Raw genomic sequence first — 16,806 nt, forward strand, 5'->3', positions numbered from 1 at the left:
ATTTCGTTTTTTTATTTACCCATGTATTTTATAGCATAACTAATGTATTTGAAGTTTCCAATCAAGCCCCATGTATTTTATACTAAATCTCATGTATTTGTGTGAGTAACAATTTGCATCACCCATGTATTTGATGGGATTAATTTGAACAAAATACATAAATATATAGAAAACTTACCATGTATTTGCGTCACCCGTGTATTTGAAACTAGATGAACTGACGGAATTAATTTGAACAAAATACACAAATATATAGAAAAACTTACACCACCAACCACAACAATTGGTAGTTATATCATAGAACATACACAAATACATATATTTTTCATCTTCTCAAAACCCTAAAAAACTTGTTGATTGGTGAGAATGGAAAAATTTTGCGAAAGGGGGAAGAGAGGAAGAAGACGACTATTTCATGTAAGCATTCACAAATTCTTTCCTTTAGAAAGGTAAAAATTTATGAAAAAGGAGAGAGAATAGTAATGTATATTAGTGATTAATATTGTTACCATTAAAAGGGGATATGAGATTGGGGGTGCTAATTTTTTAGGTGTATTTGTGAAATGGTAATTGAAAGTTCTTTTGTGTAGCTATAATAGTTAAATTAGAAAAGTAATTAGTTATTATTAGTAATTAAAATAAAAGATAGTTATTACCACTAATTATGTATTAGAAATAGCTATAACGCGTAAAAATTCCTTATTTTCAATCAGTTCATATCTGCCGTGTGGTGTCCATAGTATGACAGGAACTCTCAGGCGATAGCACCAAGCAAAGAACCTGCAATTCCCAGCAAGCAGCCCACCAAGGATGTACTCTATTAATTATTGAAACAAAGTCCATTGACCATCTTTAGTTCTGGAACCCATTTTCAAATAAACAGAGAGAAATAACTGAAGGGTGAACTAAGGAAGTCCTTCCAAACAGCCCCTAATTAAATGAAAGAATCAATAGGTGTAGTCCTTTTGTTGGGATCGAAATAACAGGGCGTCATGCGAAACCTAATAATTGTAAACCTTGTCAGAAGACAATGAAAATATACTAAAGATGCATAATATTTTAACAGGGTCTGGTCAATTGACCTACATATCAAAAACTAATATAAAGAAAAACATAAAAACTATAGAGAGAATAAACATAAAAACTGTAGAGAGAATAATCTCCTCATATACAAGACTCTCTAGATAATTAAATTGTGGATGCTATTGTGTGTATTGTGAGAGAGATGAATCGTCAATTTATAGAAGTCCGAAACTTTTCCTCCGAGAAAGGATTATTCAAATATCAAAGAGATCTTTTCCACCAAAAAAACCTTTTCCATCAAGAAAACCTTTTTGAAATAAAACACAATTATGGTAGAATTCAAATAAGGAAGAAATTCAGGGCAAACCCTAACAAATCTCCTCTTGGCCTGAATTTTATGGCAAATTAATCTTGATTTTTCTTCTTCACATAATCTTCATATATCACTGCCACTTAGCATAGTTAAAACTTAAAAGTTGCTATGGGTTAAAATTGAAGCCCTGTGCGTTAAAAGTATGCACGAGTTAATAATATTGGAGCCTTGTGTTAAAAGTGAGCAGCGCTGAAAGTGGAGCCCATGCATCAAAAGTAAGCACGGGTTAAAAATTGGAGCCACATGCATTAAAAATTACCACGGGTTGAAAGTTGGAGCCCAAGCGTTAAAAGGAAGCAAGGTTGAAAGTCGGAGTCCATGTTTTAAAAATAAACATGGATTGAAAATTGGTTTTTTGTTTTTAAAGATGAAGTAGCAGGATTTTTAAAAAATATGATTGAAAAAATTTGTTTCCACATGTAGTGCTTCAGGTTTCTATTTTTTTGACATAAAATCTTCATTATCGTCTGCAGCTTGATCTGAACCCACCTTGAACCTGTTGTCAACCTCGTTCAGTCATTGGCTCTACTACCATTTGTTGGAATTGAAATAACAGGGCGTCATGCGGAAGCTAATTATTGCAAACCTTGAACACTATAAATCAGAAGACAATGAAAATATACTAAAAAGGCATAATTTTTTATTAGGGCTTGTGCAATTGACCTACATATCAAAAACTAATATAAAGAAAAACATAAAAATTGTGGAGAGAATAATCTCCCCATATACAAGACTCTCTAAATGACTACATTGTGGATGCTATTGTGTGTATTGTGTGAGAGACGAATCTTCAGTTTATAGAAGTCCGAAACTTTTCCTCCAAAAAGGAATTATTCAAATATGGAAGAGATCTTTTCCACCAAGGAAGCCTTTTTCATCAAGAAAACATTTTTGAAATAAAACACAATAATTAGAATCCAAACAAGGAAGAAATTTAGAGCAAACCCTAACATCTTTTACTATGGCGGTGTTTGAATTTGATTTTAAGAGAATTGGTTTTAGTTTGATTTTGGAAAATAGTAATGTGGGTGCTTACATTAATTTGTTTCTAAATAGTTTGGCTATTTTTCTAGGAAAACATCGTTAAAGACAACTAGATTCGAATTTAGGCTTTCTGGAACATGGGTTCACCATTAAAAAAAAAAAAAAAAAAAAAAAAAAAGAGGAAAAAACGTATTAAGTGAGACTTGATCCCTAGACGTCTAGGTAAATAAATTTACTTTCAATCAAATGCACCATTTAGCTTTTTTGTAGCATGTGTTCCAATAGATAGTATTATACTAATTTTAGAAAATATATACATAAAATACCTAATTTTACGGAGAGACCATGTGTTCACGTGTCCCAATTTTAGCACTTAAATTGGCCCCTGAAGACAACTATAGGTGGAAACCTAAAGAGAAAAGACATCATTTGGAACTGGAACTTGAAAAAACTCACTTTAGCAACTAAACTTAGCGGTAATTATTTACCCCCCTAAACAACTTAACTGATAATTATTTACCCCCCCTTAACGGGTGACGTGGCAAGAAAGTGTCTTTCAATCTCTTAAAAGCGCGTGGGAGGAAAAAATAAACACTAAAAGTGGTCCCAACTGTACGTATGTCATCTTCTAATTGGATGATATATTAAGATTTTCTTAATATTTTATTTTTATTTTAAATTAACTTTTTCCTTTTCTTTCTTATTCTTTTCCTTCTCTTTTCGCGTTCTACTTCTTGCTCCCACTATTTTTTCTTCTTCTTTGTTTCTTTGTATATAGATTTAATTTATGGGTTTGATTTGACACAAATAAAGAGATTAAATTTGTTGAGTTAACAAACCCAGCTCAAATTCACCACCGTGAAACTTGATCATTCAAATGCATAAAGTTGACATTTGCATAAAATTGACATTTGCTTTGTTCTGTGTTGGTTTCTCTCTCTAGTGTTGTTACGGGTTTTGTTATTAAGCTCTAGTTACTTTAATTTCTTATTACATATTCAAGGAACAATCTTGTTTGTATGCGAAATTACAATTCTTGTCTTCCGACAAAATATTATTGTTATCAATGAATGCACCTTTTGTACGAAGAAGAGGGGGGCGGGACAGGGCTGCTACTATTGTTATTTGTGTTAACAATAACAATGACAATTGTTATTGTTATTCAAACGGTGGATTTGGAATTGAATAGATCGAGGATCCCTCTCAATAGACAGCTACACTGCTCCAATAGAAGAATAAAATGCTAAACTGTGAGGGATAAGTACGAGTCAATGGAATGTCAAGTGGGGTGGTGGTTATGCGGTGGTCGTGTGGTTATAGGTCAGTACAAAAATGAAGAAGATGATATATTTTTTTTTGCTCTCTCCGTTTCTCTCTCCCTATTTTCTCTTAGATGATATACATTGCAATTTCTTCAATAATGAAGATGATATATTTCTTCAATAATGAAGATGATATATATTGCAATTTCTTCAATAATGAAGAAATCACAATGCGGTGGGGTGGGGTGGAGGGCGGAAGAAGGTGGGTTTGGTTGTTTGGTTGGGGGTGGGGTTGGCGTGGTGGTGGTGGTGTTCTTCAATAATGAAGAAATCACAATCACTGGGGTGGGGGTGGAGGGCGGAAGAAGGTGGGGCGGCGGCGGTGTTGGTGGCGGGGGCGGCGGTGTTGGTGAGAATGAGGAGAAAGTAGAAGAAAGAGAAAAAATAATAAAATAAAAAAAAAAAAATGAAGAGTTGGTAATTTTTGACGTGGCAATGACGTGGCAATGACATGGCAATGATGTGGCAATGACGTGGCGCGAGTGTAATACACTCAACTGGTCCAGGCCGCTAAGGGGGGTAAATAATTATCAGTTAAGTTGTTTAGGGGGGTAAATAATTACCAGTTAAGTTTAGTTCTTTAAAGTGAGTTTTGCTGCCAAGTTCCAGGGGGAAATGATGTCTTTTCTCAAACCTAAATGTGGAAAAGGAGAGGCAAAAATTATTAAACCATCTGTGCATGTTTTGGTTTAAACTCCAACATGCTGGAATGTTTTTTGCGTCCAAGAATGTTGTGGAGTCAAACCTTTTCTGAGTTATATCACATAGGGGTCATGTATGAAGGAATTCCAAATGTTGCCTTTTGGAGTTAGCACCTATAATACACTCTTATTATGGTGCAACAATTACCCAGAACCCCACCATCAGAAAATGAAACCAGATTAGGAAAAGTGCAAGTAGTTTGTACATTAAATAGTTCAATGCAGATATAACATTGTGGCGTTCCCTTCAGTAAAAATAAAATAAAATTTTAAAAATAAACATTCAAGATTTATTGTATTTATGTGATAAAGTGGACATAGTCAATGATACATTTATTGCATTCAATAAAAAAAAGGAATTAATTTTCATAAAACTTCAACAACTTGCATTTCTTTTTTCTGCTCTTGCATGCAATCCATTCTTCTTCAGCTATTAGTAGAATAAGGCGGAATACTTTGTTCATTTCTGAAGAAATTGTTGGGATCCACCTTACTTTTCACTTTGGCCAACCTCTCAAAGTTGCCATTAAAATACTTCTCACCCCATATTTTGGCCTTGGAATAGCTGTAATCTTCTTGATTAATTCCAATATCAAGATCCCTGTAATTAAGATAAGCAGTTCTTGGATTTTTTGCAACATATGGCTCCATTTCTTTGTAAAGTTTCCTCATCCATGCTATCTTCTTGCTTGATACACTCTCACTATTATCACCCCAGTTCACCAAGTACTGAATATTATACAAATTTCCCTTTCTATGAGGGAATGGAATTTCAGATTCTGATATTTCATCTAATATTCCACCTAATGGCTCCATTATCATTTGGGTTCTTTCTTCTTCCAAAAATAACCTCTCTACCATTTTCCACCCTTTTTCTGGAACTGGAGTCTTCACAAAATCAGATTTGGCTTTAAAATAATTCTTCTGTGTTGGAATACTCTTTTCTAGCAGAACCTCAAGTGACTCATTTGTTCTCCTGCCGTAGAAATACAAGACTGATCCAATCCAGGGAGATTCACGACATTCTTTTTTAATGCAAGGCCTGTTACTACAGTCCACAACAGGCTCTTGGAAGCAATCTTTTTTCTCCAAATCAAATTCAGGGAATTTTTCTTTGAGCAATGGAATTAACTCATCAACTGGTCCAAGAAATAATGCTTGAAAGAATATTTCAACATACTTCTCATTCCCTGTTCCATCGTTTTGTATAACTACTCGGATAAGTAATTTATCAGGTAGTTGATGTGCGATGGTTTCCCATTTTCGGAGGAGCTTTTGGTTACCCTCTAACTTCTTATAAACTGTGAAAGAAGTAACCTTCTCCGGAACGCGAACAAGTTTGAGTTTCCATGCAAGAATAACACCAAAACTTGCTCCTCCCCCTCCTCTTATTGCCCAAAACAAATCCTCTTTCATTTTCTTTCTATCAAGGATTTTGCCATTTACATCCATTACCCGAGCGTCTACAACATTATCAGCTGCAAGCCCGAATTTTCTCATCAAAGTTCCTATCCCTCCACCACTAATAATCCCTCCAGTACCAATACTAAAACAGACACCTCCAGCAAAGGCATGCACTTTACTTTTTTTAGCAATTGCATAGTAAAGTTGGCCAAGGGTGGCCCCTGCCTGAACCCAAACTGTCCCTTCTTTTAAATCAATCTTGATATCATCAAGATTGCTTAAATCAAGCATGACAAATGGGGTTATAGACCTAAAAGAGATGCCTTCATAGTCATGGCCACCACTTTTTATTTTAATTTGTAACCCCAGTTTTTTAGCACATAGAATAACAGGCTTGATTTCTGATTCTTTCCTAGGGGAGACAATAAACATGGGGTGTGAAGAATTCAACCATCTCGGATTTTTTTGAGCATATTCTAGGATAGATGAATAAGGTGGAGAATTTGGGGTGTAAATATTTTTAGTAACGTTGGTCCCAGAGTATTTAGAAAGACACCGGAGAAAATCATCTTGGGAGTAACATTTTGCCAAAAAGAGTGAAAAGAATAAAACAGAGAGAATTTGAAGGTTACCCATAAGAGATATCATGCAAGATATTGCAAGCTAAGAGAATATAATAGACTTTCTATATTCTATAATGAGCAAAATAAAGAATGAGCTATCATGCTTTGAGGGAAAAGAAGATGATTTTGCTGATGACTACCCCTTACAAATGATCCATATTTATAGAATTTTCTTATAGTGTAAGTCGAGTTATCTAGAATAATTCAACAGTTTAGGGAAAAAAATAAATTATTCAGCAGATTGACTTTGACTCTAGGCACATGAAAGTACAGATATAAAATCCGAGTTTTCAGCTGGCAAGGTTTTGTAGTTTTTTTTTTTTTTTTTTTTTTTCTCATACGGATGATTTCAGGGTCGGCTAAATGTAAGACTATTGAGCTATTGCTTTTTGCCCCAAATATTAAAGGCACTAAAAATAGAATTATACTATATATAACATGTAATTAATGTAAAATTATTATTATAGAATATTTCAAATTCTAACATTTTTTTAAAAATTTGATTGAGGTTGTATAGATGAGCCGGTAACTAACATAAATTTTTTCTCATTAATTAGTATATTTACCTCCCTCTTCAAATTATTTTTTTCCTCCTTTCTGTACAATTTTTTCTTTATCTTTATGAAGATTTCACTTTGTAATTTTAACTCGTTTCTCCGATGTCTTGTTTGATTGTCAAAGGACAAGATATATGAAAGAGTATACAATAATGACATATTTGACAAATCCAATATCATGATCTAATAATCAACCATTTTGATTTCTTTTGCTTCTCATTATATATTGTATGGATATATATTTTATGCAATAAGTGTAAAAGCCTCTTATAGCTTGTTTGACCAAGTTTTCGGGCGAAGTAGAAAATCACTTATTTTTTTTAAAAGTGCTTATTATAGAGAATTGAGGTTTTTGATCAAGATTTTAGAGAAAAATAAAATGTCCTTGGGTAGTAGCAGAAACTGCTTTTCCGAAGGTTAAAAAGTAGCTCTTCCCATAAGTGCTTTTAACCTTTACCAAACACAAATCGGTGCTCCTATATTGACAAAAGTATTTTTAAATTGATTAATCAAATTCAATCTGCAACTATCTTAAAATAATTACAAATAAGTAAATTTTGAAAGCTTGATCAAACAGGCTATTAATATATTTTGACATAAGACCATTGACTTTGCTAAGCCGGCCCGAATGCTAATTCTTAGGGGTCGTTTGGTGCATGGTATAAGCTAGGATATCCCAGCACTAATTTTTTGTACCATGTTTGGTAGAAGGTGTTGTACCAAACAAAGTATTCCCATGGTATAAGCTGGGATATACCTTCTTATACCACTTATCCTGGGACTATTTTATACCATCTCGATATGGGATAAATTAGTCCCGGGATTATAATCCCGGGATAATTTTGGCCATGCACCAAACGACCACTTAAAGATAGACTAGACTTTAATAATGCAAGCTGGCAACTTGCAAAAAACTAGGTCATATTTGACTTTTTCCCACATTATTATGAGTCGTGTATTTCCAGTTTAAAGCCTGCAGCAGAATGTAGACAACTAATTAAGCTTTATAAACAAACTAGTAAATATACCCGCGCTTTGCGCGGTTATAGCTTATAATTTTTATAAATGAATGTTAAGTACTAATTAAATATTTCTTTATTTTTCTACCATGACCTATTACAATGGATCGACAACCGATTGTCTAGGGTGGCTCAATAGTATTAAGGGCCTAAAGTCGAACCTCATAATAAGACCTAAACTAAAGGGTGAAAAGGGCAACTTGGTGCACAAAGCATTCCGCGTTAGCGGGGAAGAGTGGCACCTGAAGGGGTGTGGTGTAGATAGGCAACCCTAATTCAAGCATTAGTGTCTATTTCCACGACTCGAACTCGTGGCCTATAGGTCATACAAAGACAACTTTACTGTTACTCCAAGAGTGCTCTTCTAATGAGGCCTAAACTTAGTTAATAAATTTTCATTGAAAGTCTATTTCTCTAGTAATTATAATCTTTTTTTCGAGGACTAAAACAAAGGCTTCATTTGCCTATGCCAGCCTTAATCCCCAGTGGCTATTAAAATTGATCTCTCTCTCAACATAAATCATGTTTCTGTCAAGCACCAGGCTCCAAGTCCTTCAAGATGGAACCGATATCAAGGCAACTGTCTCACTGCACCCAACATTTCGTCCAACAGATTTCTAATATGGTCACGTTAAAGGCTCAACACCTAATTTGAAGAAGGTTTTTTTTTTGGCAGAATTTCAACCGGTGCAACATTAGTGGTGATTTAGTATATACTACCTCCGATCCATGTTATATTGTTTTTTAGCTTTTACCTTTAATCCAAAATAAATGATTTTTCAACATGGAAGGAGTACAAACATTACATTGAAGGGCATGTAAGAATGACAGTACTGAAGGATTTTGAGCTTGAATAAGCTAAAATGTAATAAGACCGGAAAGACCAAACCTGTGAGCATTTGAAGTGCCATCAACACTTATTATTGTCTTCTAGCCTCTTCATCTGTCACTTCCCATGGAATATTCTCAAGCTAACAAATAAGCACACAGTCAGTTCATTATGGGGTTGAGATGGTGGAATAGCATAGCCGTGTCAAAAAATTAAATAACCAAAACGTGCAATAAGCTAGAGGTTAAGACAATCCCTTAAAATAGGCGACCACTTCCCTAAAGTATTTAGAATAGAAATAGAAATTTAAATTAGTACATACTTCCTCCGAACAATATTATATGGGCATTTTTAGCTTTTATATTTAGTCCAAAATAAATAATTTTTTACATAATCAAGAAGGTATTTAATGTGCATGATCTTTTTTTTCTATTGCATATAGAAGATAAGTTGTATTATGAAGATCTTAACATATATACGGAGAACTATATTGAGCAGTTTAAATCTAAGTTGAACTCTATAAGAACCGATCACCGTATAGGTTGCGTTTATGCTTTATGTAAACGTCAAACACTTAAAGAAGGCAGAAACACATCATAATGGAGCAAATAAAACTGCAATTGATATTACGTCACCAGACAACTTGTTCTTTTATACCTCGTTAAAGTTGTGAAAATATTTTCATGGACGGATAGCAAGCTCCTCGTTTTTTTTTTCTTGCTTTCATCTCCTGGCTAAACTAAAATAAAAACATCAGAACCGGAATAACAGAAACGCGCAACATGAAAGCGATCAGACAACTTGTTCTTTTATACCTCGGTAAGTTTTGAAAATATATTGATGGACGGATAGCAAGCTCCTCGATTTCTCTTTGCTTTCATCTCTTGGCTAATAATTAGTACAACAACTTTAAATTCAGAATAATTAAGTTGGTAGTACAACAACAGTGAAGGAGTAATTCAAAGACATGTTAGAATAAAAACATCAAAACGAACGTAACGGAAACCCGAAACAGGAAAAAGACAATGATTAAAGATATAGACATTAGTAGATGAGTTGAAGACTTTTCTTAAAAAAGGTGCATATATAATTGAAAAAGATGTCAACTATACCACGTCACCGAAAATATGTACTATAACCAAATCTTCGTGTACCTTCTAAAATTGGTTGAATTTGTCAGAAGTTATAAACATAACAAGGGTCAATTTGAAATTTGACTTTAAACTCCCATTAAATCCAGAATGCAAAGTCATTTATTCCACATTCTGACAAGTGACAAATTGTAAGGGCCATTTACCATATAATTGAGCAAAATTGAAGAAAGGGAACAACAGATCGAAAAAGGTTGGAAAAGGAAGAATAAAAGAAGGGGAATGAAAGAAAGTTGAGACAATTGAAGAATCGGTGTGCAAGAAAGGAGTGGGGGAACGTTGTTTTTAGGTTATGGTAATAAGTGGCAGGGTTTGTAACCACTTCTCTTTTAATCGGTGTAGTAGGAGTTACGGTGTTTAGGAGAAGATGTGACTATTAGAATATCTGTTTTATTGGAACACTTTTAATCATTTAAAATAGTTTTTTCTCCTCTAAATTCTGTAAAAATAGATAAATAGGAACCTTGTGATTCTGTGATGCCACGTCGTAATGCGCCTTTGGCACGCTTTTTATATATATATATGATTGTAACGACGTCTCTTTTATATCGAATAATGCTTGATGATGATGATGATGATGATGATGATGATGATGATGATGATGATGATGATGATGATGATGATGATGATGATGATAATAATAATAATAATAATAATAATAATAATGTAGGACTTAACAGTAAAATGACAATTATAGAACTATTAGGTCTTTATTCTTTTTTTTTTTTGGTTGATATTCCACTAATTTCCGAGCATTTCGGTAGTTGTTGTTTCGACGTTTCTTTAGTTTTGAGTTAAAAACGCGTCAAGGATCATGCTTAACTCCTCCATCACAAGCTTTTCATGGTTATTGAAAAAAAGATAGAATTGATAAAAGTATTTGCTCATTGTCATTACAATACATGAGATGATAAGGAAAAAATTGTTTTCAGGAGAGAGTTTAGTGTGTTTCATATGTATAGTTTCGGGAGCTTTTATGAACACAAATGCATATTAATTAAAAAAATTGCTTCAATTCCAAGAAGATTTGAGTCACTGGTATGAATGCTTATGCAACTCTTTTAAGTCGTCTCAGTCTAAATTCATACCATATATACGACTGAAACGATTTTCAAACTAACATTAATTCGTTAGGCACAATATTTAGGGTGGGCTTATAAAGAAAAGAAATATCAAGTACATTTTTGTATACTAGTAAAATTGGTGTTACTGGTTTACTGTATGCTCCTCAAACGAAGATCCAGGATTTTAAATTAAGTTTGACTTTTTAAGTTCTCACTCACGAAGTAAATTCACAACCTCTTTGAAATAATGGATTAAGAATCTATTAAGATTTGTTGAAATTTTGTGCAAAATATTTAATATATCAGTATTCCATTATTTATAGTTTGCATAATTAACTCAAAGTTGGGCATATCTAAGATAATATCTAATCTATGCAAGTTTCAGTTAACTTGTGGAGAAGAAACTGCAGTAGAATATTTGAAATCAAACTTCTTTTGAGTGGCCTTCAAGCTTCTTTTGAGCGGCCTTCAAGTGCATCCTTCACCCTAATAGACTTTTTTTTATTGTAACAATGAGATATTGCGTGTAAGGAATATGCATAAGTATCAGTATTTTATTCCATTAAATCTGTTAATTTAGAATTTCGTGGAAGAATGGTTATTAACTTCCAAAAGAGAACTAATAGTCAAACCTAGGTTTTCATTTTAGTAAATACTGTCGTATTAAATTCAAGGTGTAGTTTTTAAATACTCAAATGAGACTTTCCGTTTAAGTATAAACATTGACGTGTCTTTTTGCGCATTAGTCGCGTACGGAGATACTTAACCAAAGGAAGGGAGTACTTAATATTACTCTCTCTATCAGCAGACAAAAGGAAAGTAATGCTTAGCATGGAGTGGTCTGAAAACTGGGGGTCTTTAGCTTCAAAACCTGCCACTAAGCTTTGACAAATCGCTAACTTGCTCATTTGGTGATAGGGCCCAGTCACCTCCCTTCTTCCCAACCTCTACCAGTCAAAGCTATAGGGAGACGTGCTTGCAGAGAGAAAAGTCAGGATAACGAGCACGCGAGAATGGATCAAGGAAATCCTGATGGTTGAATTTCGAAAATCAAATTTTTTAATTTTGACAGTGGATTTGAACATGAGAATTTTAAATCTTGTATAATAAAATCTATATATTTGAAAACTACAAAAGTACTATAAGTTACATTAATTAACAATTCAAAATATTTATAAGGCATATATAAAATTGCGGACAAAAAAACCTTATTTGAATCTCAAAATATAAAAGGTAACACATAAATTGGGGCGGAGAGAGTAAAATCTGATGTTCTTAAAATACAAACGAGGCATGTGCCTAGGAAAGTTTCAAGTTTCTACTCTGTGCCTAAAAAAATTGACACAAATTTTGTGCGACTTCTTTTTATTTCGTAAATCATGAACTCAAAAATATAAAGTTTGAGTTCATAAATTCGTGAAACAAAAATAAATCTCGTATAACCTGCTTTAACTGTGTAATATACAAAATAAAATTTCTTTATGCCTAGTGAGCTCGAAGCTAAAATTATTAGTATTCATTCTTGATTTTTGTGATTCGAATGAAGAAGAAATGAAGAAAAAGAAAGAAAAATAAGGCGGACTACCTACAAATGCTCTTAAACTTACATACTTTAATCAGTGCATATCTTAATTTTGTGTTGTCTTAATTACCCTTTGGACTTGATTAGTTGTTATTTCCTTCCACTATTTAAAAACACGTGAAAAATCGACGGATAAAAATTATAATTACAAAGGATCTTATCGGAAAGCCAATGAATTCTTTATCATCAGCCGGTTTTTTCGGACTCCGGAGCCAAAATGGCTTCTTTTTACAGCCATTACACCAAAATGGCATGCCTTTTTTTTTTTAAACCCAAATGGGTATTTCGTGCAATGTTGCACGAAATGCAACAAATTTTGTTTTTTTTTTTTTTGGGGAAGGAAAATATTAAAGGAAAATGGTTATTTTAAGTTATTTTAAGTTTTTAACGTTAAAAACTTAAAATAACCATTTTCCTTTAAGTGTGTGTGGGTTCGTGTTTGCATTCAAATGGTCAATGCTTATTGTCTAGATTTGCATTGAAATGGTAGTTGCTATTTTACATTCAGATTTTCCATTGAATGTTTGTTAGTGTTAACATGTTGAATAGGCTAACCATTACTAACCGGATGGTATAACGTATTGCTTCACAAAGTCATCATAATCATATTCAATATGCTAACCAAAAATTAGATTACATTGTGAATCATCTAAATAGAACTTCACTTCAACCTAATTAGTACTACAACCATTGTTAATCATCTAAGTACAACTTCACTTCAACCTAATTAGTACTACTACCAGAACCAAGAAAAAACATAAAATTACATAGGACACTAATACATAGACAAATCTTCAATGTTTTTGACCACTCCAACTCTTTGGGATATAACTTAATTACCACAAACTCACTGTCATGGACGCAAAGTTTTATCTTAGGATCCGGCAGACTTTTAGTTGTGTTTAACTAAAAGTCTGCCGGAGGGGGCAGACTTTTAGTTATGTTTAGTTATGCCGGGTCCGGCATAACTTTGGTAATTCCTTCACAAATTTATGCCGGGTCCGGCATACAAGTTTGCCCATTAAAAGTATGCCCCCATCGGCATAAATTTGTTAACGAATTATCAAACTTATGCCGATGGGGGCATACTTATGCCTTATGGGCAGACTTTGCCTTGAAGCATATATATGTATTTGTCATTCCAAACTAATTATGGGTTGCATTGTATAGCAGTATGTTAATTGTTAAACACCACGGAGGCACGAACCCATTGTCATTAACGTGAGATACTAACTACTATTCGCTTAATTCGAACAATTTATTGTTAGGTTTTGAAGTATATATACGAGGATCCACACGAATGCGGAATATTGATTTGTTAATTTCTTTGGGATATAACTTAATTACCACAAACTCACTGTCATGGACGCAAAGTTTTATGGTTACTTTAAATTTAATAGCTCAGATTCGAAAAAATCTAGTACTCTATATTCCGTTAAGTTGGACATATCGCTTGGGTTGCTTGTCTCAAGCTGAATTCATACTTATGTTAATTGTTGTTAATTTGTAAACTGAGATTAAGCATGTGAGTTGGAACAATATCCGCATAAGAAGATTAAAATGCAAGCTCGATCGAGGCATACTTTCTTAGAAATGCAAAAGCCGAATATCTTTGGAGGGACAGACTTTTAGTTATATTTAGTTATGCCGGATCCGGCGGACTTTTAGTTGTGTTTAACTAAAAGTGCCGGAGGGGAAACGAACTTTTAGTTATGTTTAGTTATGCCGGGTCCGGCATAACTTTGAAATGAAACGTGCTTTCACCACAAGGATAGTTGTATTTCGTTCTTTCTTTACCGTTTATGGCATTGCTAAAGAAGACAGTTAATGTTGCACGAAATGCAACAAATTTTTATTTTATTTTTTAATTTCGTTTTTAATATAAAAAACGAAATTAAAAAAAAAAAACAAAATTTGTTGCATTTCGTGCAACATTGCACGAAATACCCATTTGGGTTTAAAAAAAAAAAGGCATGTCATTTTGGTGTAATGGCTGTAAAAAGAAGCCATTTTGGCTCCGGACTCCGATTTTTAATTTATTTTAAGCAAAATAGACGAAAGTAAATCGGCTATTTTTGTGCAAACATGTGCGGAAACTATTTTTTTTTATAGATAATCAACGGACATCCGTCGATTTTACCGTGTAAAACTACAGTTGAAGAGTATAAATAAAAAAAGCGGAAGTATTACATCAAAGAATTAACTATCAGTCTAGTGCTAGAGTTGTTCCATGCCATGGTATAGACTTGGGTTCAATTCTTAATTTGCAACATTTTATGTTTTTGTGAGTTGCTTTTTGAAAAATCGAGGGAGTCCGTTGGTTTTTTTCTTGGTTATAAGAAAATACCGATTTCTTTGTAATTTAACTAACCGACAGACGCTATCAGAAAATTTCGAGAGTGCCCGTTGGTTTATGTCCGATATGAAAATTTTCGGTAGATACTTATTCGTTGGTTTTGTGTCGGTACACCCTTTTTATTGACGAACTTTCGTTTTAGTAGTGTCTATTCCGTTCTACTTGTTTCTTGTTGACTTGACACTCTCATTAAAAAATTAGTCATTAAGGGTTTTGTTGTTTCGATGTGACCTATATTCTATTAGAACCATGTTCATTTCAATAACTATGAAAAAGGTAAAGTGACGAATAAAAAACAACACAAGAACTTTACGTGGAAAACTCCTTGCCAGAGGAGGCAAAAACCACGACTATCTCCAATAGGGTTTTCAAACTATCCACTATAACATGAGCAATTTTTAAGGTTATAACACCTTGTACACCTAAGGAACTGACTTTAACAAAATTTCCCTACCCAATCCTCAACAATTCTCCCTAATTGCTGGTACTTTCTCAAATTTCTTCAAAGACTCTACCCACTCTATGAAGTCCCTTACAACTCAATAACAAGCTAATACAATTCACTAAAAATGTAAATGTTACAAATGAACTTTGAGAACAAAACTTTGCAACAACAACTATAAAGATTACACTTGATAGAGACAGATTCTTTGTCGCAATTTATTCTCACAAGTTAAAGAACACTCAATGATAAGATTTTGCTCTTATTTTCTCTATTTGTTGAGTCTCTTGTCTTCCATTAACACAAATGTGATGCTTTATATAGGAGTAGAAAATAGCCACTTGTAGTTCTCTCAATCCCACAAAGACTTAGTTCAATTAATTGCAAGAAATCAATCCTTGTTTGATTTGAATTGACTCACGCGTACACTTGCTTTTTCTCCTAATCCCAAGCTAATTTTAGGTGTTCAATTATAGTAATGTTTTCATGACCTAAACTCTTGGTCTTTGTAGAATCGGATTATTATTTAATCCTAGTTCTTCAAAGTTTTCTTTTTGTATTATGTAACCTACTTTATAAACCAAACAATCTCCAGAGTTTGTCTGAAAGACCTGGTTCTCTCAATAATCCTGCATCTATGTTGCCTGCTTCACCAGCTCCTTTTGGAGATCGGTTAAGGATCTGGTTCTTGAACATCTTTGTTCATCTTCCTTGTACATAGATTGTCACTTTTACAATGTTTATCAGTCATCGGAACTCCATAAGATCATGAAATATTATTGAGACCCAAACAACTAAATGGGTTTGTTCCTCAATTATCTTTATTAATTATGCTCTAAAAATGTAAGTTTGACTACTAGTACTTCATGTAGTTACTTAATGACAAGACTTTTATTGACAAAATAATAATAATAAATCTCTCTTGATTGTTAAAAAAGAAAGTAAAAAAGAAAATAAAAGTTAGTATTAAGGGACAAGTAAAAAGGAATGGAGGAAGTATCACTTATCACTTGTACATTGATGTGACAAATAGCGTAGAAACACTCTTTTAAGTGCATGAGAAATATAAACAGATCAGCTTCTAAATTGGAATCACCACATAATCATATACAATGGTTTATTATTTCGATTATGTATTTCTTTTAATTAGTATTATTAATATATACATGTATTTCTTTTTTACCTTTCTTTAGATACAATGATATTTATTTCACCTGTGTATTTTTCTTTTTCAGAACAAATCTTTAAAAAAAAATACCTTTGGGCTAGACCTTCATTATTTTAGCCAAATAATTTTTTAAAAACCATATTAGTGGAGTTTCAACTGCATGTTTATTTTTATTTCTTCTTTGAATAAAGGCCTATTTATTTTAATT

At 33.3% G+C, this 16,806-nt stretch overlaps 1 protein-coding gene and 1 long non-coding RNA gene across 2 annotated transcripts; both read right to left on the reverse strand.

The window, feature by feature from the left end:
* Window positions 1-4,670: 4,670 nt before the first annotated feature.
* LOC132046252 (berberine bridge enzyme-like 22) lies at window positions 4,671-6,566 on the reverse strand. The gene has a single exon (XM_059436831.1). The coding sequence runs from the start codon at window positions 6,453-6,455 to the stop codon at window positions 4,830-4,832; it is 1,626 nt and encodes a 541-aa protein (XP_059292814.1). The 5' UTR covers window positions 6,456-6,566; the 3' UTR covers window positions 4,671-4,829.
* A 1,513-nt stretch (window positions 6,567-8,079) lies between these two features.
* On the reverse strand, window positions 8,080-10,451 carry LOC132048227 (uncharacterized). The gene is made up of 3 exons (XR_009412930.1): window positions 9,651-10,451; window positions 9,493-9,569; window positions 8,080-8,977 (listed from the first exon to the last, which is right to left on the reverse strand). It is a non-coding gene; the product is annotated as an uncharacterized LOC132048227 (long non-coding RNA).
* Between the last annotated feature and the right edge of the window lie 6,355 nt (window positions 10,452-16,806).

Source organism: Lycium ferocissimum, chromosome 2 (genome assembly GCF_029784015.1).
Source record: "Lycium ferocissimum isolate CSIRO_LF1 chromosome 2, AGI_CSIRO_Lferr_CH_V1, whole genome shotgun sequence".
Lineage (NCBI taxonomy): Eukaryota > Viridiplantae > Streptophyta > Magnoliopsida > Solanales > Solanaceae > Lycium > Lycium ferocissimum.

Coding starts and splice junctions, on each gene's coding strand:
- LOC132046252 (XM_059436831.1), bottom strand. CDS start 6,455: ATGATATCTCTTATGGGTAACCTTCAAATTCTCTCTGTTTTATTCTTT.